Source organism: Lottia gigantea, assembly GCF_000327385.1.
Source record: "Lottia gigantea unplaced genomic scaffold LOTGIsca_10, whole genome shotgun sequence".
NCBI lineage: Eukaryota > Metazoa > Mollusca > Gastropoda > Lottiidae > Lottia > Lottia gigantea.
In genome coordinates, this window is record NW_008706747.1 from 4,366,929 (window position 1) to 4,378,359 (window position 11,431).

The 11,431-nt window shown below is 31.9% G+C and overlaps 1 protein-coding gene across 1 annotated transcript in view; it reads right to left on the bottom strand.

Moving 5' to 3' along the window:
- Positions 1-11,056: 11,056 nt before the first annotated feature.
- Positions 11,057-11,431, bottom strand: part of LOTGIDRAFT_156276 (hypothetical protein) — a gene marked incomplete at both ends in the record, with an annotated part of 1,623 nt that continues 1,248 nt past the window's right edge. Inside the window, one exon of the mRNA XM_009046282.1 lies at positions 11,057-11,105. Within this exon, the coding sequence (XP_009044530.1) occupies positions 11,057-11,105 (49 nt within the window). The remainder of the gene's footprint in view (positions 11,106-11,431) is intronic.

The window sequence follows — 11,431 nt, forward strand, 5'->3', positions numbered from 1 at the left end:
CATAGCACTTTAAAATGAATTATTGTCATTTCTATGGAAATGTTTCCGCCTAAATATAACGCTAAACAAAAAACAGGTTTAAAATTACTGTTTTTGGAATTCAAATAGACAATAATTTCCTTCAAATAATGATGGTAGTTTTTTTTGAAAATTCACCAACAAAATTATATGGCTGATAAAATAAGTGTTAAGAAATTTGTTATGAACACGCGATGAATTAAAATTCCGTTTTAAACAAGCAACGAAAGAACACCCCATATTTATAGAAAGCGTGCATGTGTGGAAGAGTTCATTAGTAAGTTGAGGGGTGTCAATTTCAAGACTTAATAAAATGTGTCTGTCTTATTACAAGTATCTTAAAAACCTCGAGCTACGAAAAAAGATAAAAAATTCTGTTCCTGTGCCTGTGATTTCGTGATTCTGCCAAGAGTCAGCTCCCCTTATTACCAATTCTTAATTTAGCCTTGATGAAAAAGCTACCAAAAAATAGAGTTTTCTCCAAGATTTTGTGGCTTCTTTAAATCAATTTAGATTGGTAAATCAAAGCTTTCTAAGTTCTTTATTTAATAAAGGAAATGTTACTAGTTTCTTTGGTTCAATTTGGTTAGGAAAACTGATTTGAGAATAGATTTAACTGGGTTACTAACGATCTAAACACACTCTTTATTTGACCTTTTGATATTCTCTTGCTAAGATATTGGTCTCATTTCCTTAACCCTTCGTATCCCAATTTATATCTTGTTAACCCTTGTAATACCAATAATGTGATTATTTGTTGTAAAGGGATAAAATTGGTGTTAAATTGTCATTTTTCGAAAGAAAAACAGGAAAGGAGGGTTAAGAAAAGGAGGATTATGGGTAAAGTTCTGCAGAAACAGGGTTAATGACATTTAAAGTCTAATTCTAGCAAGTTAGATTGTCGTCTGCTAGGCGATAAGACGGTGTGTGTTCAAATCCTCAAGGTAAAAAAAATTCTGATGCCTGTAGGACCTGTGCCAATGCTTCTGCGAGTCAGCTCTCAACCCCTAATACTAATTCTAAATTTAATCCTGATGATAGAGACTTGACTTTTGTTGTGATCAGAAGTGATAAATGAGAAGATATGGAGTTTTATGTCCTACTTTTCTGAACCATGTGAGCTAATGGAGACGAGCAATGCCATGCAGAGTGCAATGAGGGAAATTTTACCAGGACAGCAACACCAGCTTCCTCTTTTTCGATTTCCAACTGTCGAGATATCTTTAACATGTACAGTTTGTAGCACACTGGGCCTCGGTTTATTGTTTGAAAGTGTCTTGACTATCCAAGTCTACATATTTGTTAAGAGTCTTGACAGATTGAGTCTACAGATTATTTCAAGATGGTCTGGACTATCAAAGACTATAGACAGAAATTTGACAAGTGACAAGAAAGTCTCAAACTTGTCTCCTCGATGTGATTTTATAAATAGGTTAAAAACATATTATCTTTATGAATTATGACTTGATCATCAAATATTCATAGCCATTGTCTACCAGTCTTAGAGGCCATGGTTTGACATTTTCGGGGTTTGATTTGGGTCTTCAAATGTACTAGAAATGTACAAAAATTGCATAATCCCTACAAAAATACCTCAAACTAGGAATTTCACTTTCTATTTCTATATATGTTTTCTATATATGGCATGGTTTCAAGAAAAGACAACTCGTCATTTCAACTTTCAAACGTGAATAATTATGGATAAACATAGATTTGAAGGCTCAAATTTCGACGATGAGCTGTGAACACTATTACTTATCAGCTTGGCAAAAAAATTCACGTTTCTGAGACTAAGATATGATTGGTTAAATAGATGGTGAACGTGTCCCTTTAAATTCGGCTTATGAAACCAATAAATAGTTTTATAACCCGTCAATACCATCAATACCCTACAGTATGGAACGAGGAAATTATTCAAGGACAAAGGCATTAGCTTACTTTCATCCCAGCAGTATCAAATATATAGCGTGTCTGGTAGAGCAAGACTAATAAAAATAACATGAAACGAGCTTGATTTCTCCGATTTCTGACAAACTGTCACTACGGCTAGACATTTTATAGTCAAACTGGTAGACCAAGACTAATTAATGCTCCATCATCCAGTCATCATTTGTCAATAAATTAACTCCATTTTTAGGTTTTATTTAGCTTACAAAACACTATATCTCATGATACGATAACAGCTAGTCTCAACTGATAACAGCTAGTCTCAACTGATAACAGCTAGTCTCAACTGATAACAGCTAGTCTCAACTGATAACAGCTAGTCTCAACAGCTAGCCTCAACTGATAACAGCTAGTCTCAACTGACCATTAATTCCGGAACGCCCTATTTCTTTCTAACAGGATTGCGTAACATTTTTAGTCTCTATGTTTTTTGTTGCTGTTGGAAAACTAATGTACGAATTTAATCAAAATAAATGCTAAATTGTAGAGCAATATGTCTCTTACAAGTACAAAGGTTTCAACAACAAATATCAAGCCTTTTAAGGCCCAACATCAAAACTAGCTTAAGAAAGTTACTTAACAATTGGTACTCTCAGTTTTAATTAACCTTTTTAAAACAAATTCAGTTTGATCAAGTAGATCCATAGATGTAAATAGCATTTTCTAGAAGTATTTTTGCGTATAGTTTACCTTGTGTCTTAGATTTAAAATGTTTTACAAAAAAAAGCGGATTGCCAGTTTAAGAAAGTTACTTAATAATTCGTACACCCCGTTTTTAATTAACCCTTTTAAAACAAATTCAGTTAAATACATAGATATAACTAACATATTCTAATAGTGAATAATTTGCATACAAAATCAGACTACCCCTTAAAACATCAATGCAATCAAGAAATTACTGCCATGATTTTCAAACGACTGCCAACTGTGAGAATGGCGTTCCTATGTTAACGCAATTTTCCAATTATATGATAAAATTTCCTCCAATTCCTTTAAACTGATCAATGATGCTAAAATTTCAAACTAATTTTCAAATGGCATTTTTGTAAAGAGATAAACTTCTCCATTAGATTTCAAAATTTATTTCATAAGAGATGAAAGACTGCTATAAAAAACACGTTAATCTTTCGTTTGAACAGAATGACACGCAAATTACTCATTTTGTAACTTTATAAATGGAACGAAATTGCTGCTTTATTGCAATAAAAAATATAAATAAAAATAAAAACATGCAAACTTTAGAAATTGGCTGTTTTAAGACGAATTTGTTGTTTAATTGGGCCAATCAAAAGGCAGCTTTAGCCATTATTCTCAAGTTTATGATGCCATTTTTTTTTTTAAAAAGTTTAAAATGAAGTTAATTTTAAAAGTTGATGGAATTTCTAATTTAATTGTCTGGCACCAAGAGACACATGGATTCCATGAAACCAGGAAAAAATAACCTGAACACAGAATTGTGTCTGAAATTGCTTTTAAATGTAGTCAATCAAAAATTTGTTCATCAATTTATTACCTAAATCATTTGCAGTAAAACATTTCATGGAGTTGCTGGTCTTCATTAGTTTTTCCTCATTGCACACTGCATGGTGTTATTGATCTTTTTTTATCATGAGGAGCAGAGCCCATTTGACAAAAATTTGAGGGTATTATCTGGACCTCAAGGACATGAGAATGTAAGGATCCAGATCTGATGCCAATATCTTCTTGATTTTAAATGAATGAACTGATCAGACATATGTTAATTTCTCTACCATCCTGAATCCTACTGGCAAAAATATAAGCCATTACCCAGCATGTTGCCTGGATAGAGATTGGAATTTTTCCAAGGTCAGTGACGCCAATCTCATCCTGTTTTTAACAGAACGATGCCACCTAGCTGTTAAGACAAAAAATAACGAGATATGGAATCGTTAATTATAGTGGGTAATAAATATTTAAACACACAACAAATTAACTTTATTGATTTTTCTTGGTTGGACGAAAAATAGTTGAAGATGAATGAATGACAAAGAGTGAGCTAATGTCCCTCACTGCACACTGAATGGTGTTACCAAAACTAAATGGTCCTGATAAGGATTGTGTATCTGAAACATGTGTCAGCAGTATGAGTTGAGCTCAAGTCAATTAGCTAACATTAAGTCCATATGGACCTCCATTTCCAAAACTAGTTGTCCTGATGAAGATTGTGTATCTGAAACGCGTGTCAGCAGTATGAGATGAGCTTTATTCAATTTAAAATTAAGTCCTATATTTCAAAAGCTGTCCTGATGAAGATTGTATATCTGAAACAAGTCAGTAGTATAATATGAACTCAATCAATTTGAAAAGAGCAGTTGGTGTGAATCTTTAATTGATTTGTTAATGCTCTATTTTAAAAATATTATTGATGTTAACAAAACGACAAGCGATATTCTTTTTTTCGTAAGTGATATATTATCTTAATGTACTCGATCATTCACTTCGCGTAAATGTTAACTTTTCCCCGTGGAATTCTCCAATTCATCTAACGTCATACCACAGCTTTTTATAGTAACGTTAAGTTAAAAATAACCTGTACAATACACGTAATTTATCATTTTGAAATATCAGTTTGTTTTTATCGGAAATTCTAAAATCTTACGCAACTATATCAGCCATTTTGAAACATAAAAATCTGACTGGGAATTGTAGAAACATAAGCAGCTTCTTTTGTGAAAACTCCATTTCATTTCATTAGTTCAATAAGATACAGAACAGTAGGATATAAAACTACATTTCATTTCATTAGTCCAATAAGATACAGAACAGTAGGATGTAAAACTCTATTTCATTTCATTAGTCCAATAAGATACAGAACAGTAGGATATAAAACTCCATTTCATTTCATTAGTTCAATAAGATATAGAACAGTAGGATATAAAACTCTATTTCATTTCATTAGTTCAATAAGATACAGAACAGTAGGATATAAAACACTATTTCATTTCATTAGTTCAATAAGATACAGAACAGTAAGATATAAAACACTATTTCATTTCAGTAGTCCAATAAGATACAGAACAGTAGGATATAAAACTCTATTTCATTTCATTAGTTCAATAAGATACAGAACAGTAGGATATAAAACTCTATTTCATTTCATTAGTTCAATAAGATACAGAACAGTAGGATATAAAACTCTATTTCATTTCATTAGTCCAATAAGATACAGAACAGTAGAATATAAAACTCTATTTCATTTCATTAGTCCAATAAGATACAGAACAGTAGGATATAAAACTCTATTTCATTTCATTAGTCTAATAAGGTACAAAACTCCATAAGGAGAAAAAAAATTCAATTTTATTTTCAAATGATGAATAATTCCAGTCCATGGTTTTATTTAAAAGTAAAACTTCCAGGAACCAAGGAAGAACCATGTCTGGAATAATTTGAAGACTTGACAGTAATTTTAAATGAGGGTTTCTGGAAAGTTTGATATTAGATTAAAGTTTACGGCTTGTCATTTTTAATTTATTTTAACAACTGTATAAATTTTCCAGCAACTTCATTTGAAAGCTGTTTTTTATTATCTCTAACCAAGGTACTAGGATAACATATATACATAGAACTAGAAAAAAAATTAAAAATTGTAAAATTGATGAAAAAAAATTAAAAATTGTAAAATTGATGAAAAAAAATTAAAAATTGTAAAATTGATGAAAAAAAATTAAAAATTGTAAAATTGATGAAAAAAAATTAAAAATTGTAAAATTGATGAAAAAAAATTAAAAATTGTAAAATTGATGAAAAAAAATTAAAAATTGTAAAATTGATGAAAAAAAATTAAAAATTGTAAAATTGATGAAAAAAAATTAAAAATTGTAAAATTGATGAAAAAAACACAAAAGCTGTTCGAATTTTTTTTTAAAATCATTTCATTCAATACAGAAGACAAAAGAACAAAAATTGGTTCAATAATCCAGAAGACCTAAAAATTGAAAAATATAAGAATTTCACATCCAAAATCATTAAAATTATCTAAAGTTCACTTAAAAACACAATGCCTACAAATTTGGTGAAAAAGACCAAAATGACAGAAAAGAAATAATCATTAATAAACCAATATATAATTTTTAATAAATGATCGAAAAATTCCTAAATCAATGTTAACTTCAATAACAAAAATCATTAGAATTGTCCTTGGAAAATTAAACAGGAAATCTCAATATAATTGAGGTTACGGAAACAAGTTACAGCTTAACTTTATCTATGATCTAAAAATATCTTATGTTTTCTTGAAACTGGTTCTTGAAACAATAATTGATTTGCTAGTAGCCTAACTTAACCTTCCTAATTGCGTTAAAAACATTGACAAATTTTGTTGGTTTTTTATATGAATTGAAGTCAATAACTTGTTGCAATTATTTCAAATGGGAAATTATGAACAAATTAGAAATCGTTCACCTATTAAGTTTTCGCAGTTTTTTCCTTAAGTCAATGAACTTTCAGTACCAAATATTCTGTACCCAATTTTGCCGTTTCAAATCTAAAAAACTTAAGTTAGATGAAATCCAGGTTTTAAGAAATACAGTAATCTAATTGGATAATAAAACAAAATTAATAAACAATTTTAGTGATTGACCAATCAGATGGTAGCTGACCTAAAGACCCTGGTAACTCTGTATCCAATAGTAACAAAATTTGAGAATTTTTTCTTAAAAATAAAATGTACCATGTTTTCAAGAATCTTGAGCCAATTATTTCAAATAACTGTTAATATAACATCGTTTTGTTTTTTTTTCACAATGATCTATCAAACTAAATTGTTTGGCAATTTTCCATACAAAAATTAACGACAGGGCTTATTTGTAACGTCCAATTTGAAAATCATTTTCACTTAATTCATATTTTCATTTTCATAACAAAAACAAATTTGAATTGATCTCCGATAACTAAGTTGTTGAGAAAAACAGAGTAATTTTGTTTGTGCCTCACTTAAAAGACAACCAAACTTTAAAGAGATTGTAAAGAGTTTTTTCTAAATTTCTTATGTGTATCAGAAACACTGCTATCAATTTGCACCATTCCAATTTTCTGTGGTTCTTGCAATTCCACTAAAACTAAGCGTTTTAGAACCTTTGAGATAGCTCAGTCATAAAACACCTAGTTTTAGTGGAATTGCAGAAACCACAGACGTCTGATAGAAAATTGGAATATTACAAATAGTGCAAATTGATGCTATAAGTGTCACTTATAATCATGAAATTTAAGAAAACCTCTTAAAAATACTTTTAATAGAGTTTTATATCCTACTGTTCTGTATCTTATTGGACTAATGAAATAAAATAGAGTTTTATATCCTACTGTTTTGTATCTTATTGGACTAATGAAAACAAATTTAGGAACCAATCCATGTTTGGCTCTTTTTGGACAAAACATCTTAATTTTATAAAATTCATTTCAAAAGTGTACCCAATTCATACTAAAACTTCCGGGTTCAATCCTGGGAGAGATTAATTTTCTCCTGAAGAGGGAAAACCAGTAAATGATATCGAATTCCATATTGAAATTAAAATGATGGTAATTAACTCTCTAATAATGTGATATACGATATTCTGATAAAAGGCTTTATCGTAGCTTACATCCGATAGCCACAATTTCCATTAGTTCGGCCATGTTGTCCCTTGACAACAAGCACTTCAAGGTCATGATGTTTATGTTCAATTAGACTAAGCAGAAGTCACTTAAAGTGTAATCTATTGGTAGTTGAAAATACTAATTATGTCATGCAATTATGTATTTCATATCTTAATCTGTAATTGGTTGTTTGTAAGCTTAGTTTTCATTGGTAGTTTCTGGATAATCTGATTGACAAATTCTCGACCAATGGGGGATGGATTTGATTTGCTTCCAGTTTTCAAAATTTGGTTTTAAAACTATAATTCATGCGAGTATAAATGTGGATTTTGGATTTCTATGTTATTCAACAAAAATTATGAAGTTTTGAAGCGACTTCAGACACTCTTTGGCTTCAACCAGACACATCCCCCTCACCCCCACCCATTCAGTGGCCGTCTAAAGGACATTAACACTTTCTGTCATTACGTAAATTAGTTTTTAATGACCTATTTTTATTATTGAGCATCCAATCAGAATATTGATCTGAAATGGACGTCTGCTAGAAGTTCAGATCAATCAATCAGTAGCAATTAGAGAGATATTATTGGTCAATGACACCTGATTATACTCTTATAATTTTATTGACATCATTTCCAAGACAACCAAGTTTATAATACAACTTAGGTTCACGAGGATCCTGTCTGCCAGCTGATCCTTGGTCAAACCTTTTGGTAATAATTTTACAATGATAACTTAGGTTCACAAGGATCCTTTCTACCAGCTGGTTCTTGGTCAAACCTCTTGATAATGATTTTACAATGATAACTTAGGTTCACAAGGATCCTTTCTACCAGCTGATCTTTGGCCAAACCTCTTGATAATGATTTTACAATGATAACTTAGGTTCACAAGGATCCTTTCTACCAGCTGGTTCTTGGTCAAACCTCTTGATAATGATTTTACAATGATAACTTAGGTTCACAAGGATCCTTTCTACCAGCTGATCCTTGGTCAAAACTCTTGATAATGATTTTACAAGGATATCAAATAAGGTTGACAAGGATCCTTTCTACCAGCTGATCCTTGACCAAACCTCTTGGTATCAATTTTCAGATTATCTATACTTGATGTCCTGTACAGGATATTTACTGTTGATCATTTAAGCTGTCCTGCCAGTCATGTCCGGCAAATAGAGACAAATCAACAGCAGTGTACTGGTCGAATTAGTCCTGAAGAATGGAGAAAAGTAGGAAATAAACCTACATTTCATTTTAATTTCCAATTAGCTACAAAAGAATCTGTCTGTTGAAAAAATTCAGGTTTGTTATTTGATGCCTTCTGGCAAAATAATAAAATGATAGACATGCTTTAAGAGAAAAGTGCAGTTCACCATGTCTCCTTGCTTCTGGCAAGATCAATCATATATAGAGCAAACACATGTTTATACAACAGACACAAACATTTAGAATTGACACAGAAAACAACTTAGGTTCATGAGGATCCTGTCTACCAGATGGTTTCACAATGATAACAACTTGGGTTCATGAGGCTCCTGTCTACCAGATAATTTCACAATGATAACAACTTGGGTTCACGAGGATCCTGTCTACCAGATGGTTTCACAATGATAACAACTTGGGTTCATGAGGCTCCTGTCTACCAGATGATTTCACAAGGATAACAACTTGGGTTAATGAGGCTCCTGTCTACCAGATAATTTCACAATGATAACAACTTGGGTTCACGAGGATCCTGTCTACCAGATGATTTCACAATGATAACAACTTGGGTTCATGAGGCTCCTGTCTACCAGATGATTTCACAATTGGTAACAACTTGGGTTCATGAGGATCCTGTCTACCAGATGGTTTCACAATGATAACAACTTGGGTTCATGAGGCTCCTGTCTACCAGATGATTTCACAAGGATAACAACTTGGGTTCATGAGGCTCCTGTCTACCAGATAATTTCACAATGATAACAACTTGGGTTCACGAGGATCCTGTCTACCAGATAATTTCACAATGATAACAACTTGGGTTCACGAGGATCCTGTCTACCAGATGATTTCACAATGATAACAACTTGGGTTCATGAGGCTCCTGTCTACCAGATGATTTCACAATTGGTAACAACTTGGGTTCACGAGGATCCTGTCTACCAGATGATTTCACAATGATAACAACTTGGGTTCATGAGGATCCTGTCTACCAGATGATTTCACAATGATAACAACTTGGGTTCATGAGGCTCCTGTCTACAAGATGATTTCACAATTGGTAACAACTTGGGTTCACGAGGATCCTGTCTACCAGATGATTTCACAATGATAACAACTTGGGTTCATGAGGATCCTGTCTACCAGATGATTTCACAATGATAACAACTTGGGTTCATGAGGATCCTGTGTACCAGATGATTTCACAATGATAACAACTTGGGTTCATGAGGATCCTGTATACCAGATTATTTCACAATGATAACAACTTGGGTTGACGAGGATCCTGTCTACCAGATGATTTCACAATGATAACAACTTAGGTTCATGAGGATACTGTCTACCAGCTGGTACATGGTCAATCCTCTTGGTAATGATTTTACAAGAATAATAACTTAGGTTCACGAGGATACCAGTTGATTCTTGGTAAAAATAACATCTTCCCATTGGACAATTTGAAAATTTTTTCAAAGATTAACACTTTAGGCTCACGAGGGTCTTGTCTACCAGCTGGTCCTTGATAAAATGTCTTAGCTATGAACCCAAGGATTTTGTCTACTAGCTGGTCCATGGTCAAACCTCTTGGAAAATATTTCACAAGGAAAACAACTTAGGTTTCCTACCCAGTTATGGCTGGGTCGACTTGAATAATGAGGAACAATGACTTAATCAAGGTCACCAGACTTTCACACGCCAACTAAGATTAGAAACCACAACCACCATTTATTCGGCGAAAACCAAGCAAATGATGTCACGTTAAGTTTCCAAAGCTCTAGCCAACTGTGTTACAGAAATCCGTCTAACTAAATCCTTATAATTTATTATTTATATATTGTCTGGTTTCAGATTATGATTTTTGACAGGTGATTTAGACTAAGACAATATATACATGGAAATGTAAACAATATTCAAGCGGAAGAGACATTGAGTTTATTAAGCTAATGAATATTCATGATATCTCCGACGAATAATTAAGTCTAAGGATATGATTGTATCATTTCTATATCGTGTTAAAGGGAAACAGTTGGTATTTTCGGGGATTTATTTGGGTCTTTATTGTGCTTTAATAGTCTTAAGAAGTACTAAAACACAGGAAAAATCGCATAATCCCTTCAAATATACCTCAAACTAGAAATTTCACTGTCTATTTCTATATATGGCATAGTCTCACTAAAATTCGAGTCAAATTTTTAACTTTCAAACATGAATAATTATGGATATACATAGATTTGAAGGATCAAATTTCAACACTATTACTGATTATGTAAGCTAAAAACTTCCTGTTTCTGAAACTAAGGCATGATTGGTCGAATGGATAGTGAAGGTGTTCCTTTAATTAAACTATAAAAAATAGGGATTTTGTGAATTTGTTTTTTTTTTTTTCATGCTATCTAAACTTGAGCTATTTTACTATATATAGTTATCAATAATTGAGCTCAATTAGCAGGTAAATCAAATATTTAGACAACAAAAGCCTTTAATCCAGTCTTTAACATGAGCAGTAAGCTTTTAAGCTCTTAATATTTCAGCTAATGAGACACTATATCAATCTTCAGAAAGATTTTTAATGTCTATAGTTTATGTCAAACGTCTCATTCCTCTGTTATAAACGTTAACTCAAGATCGTTTGTGATTTTGAAGACAATCTAGTCAATGGTTTCTTGAAT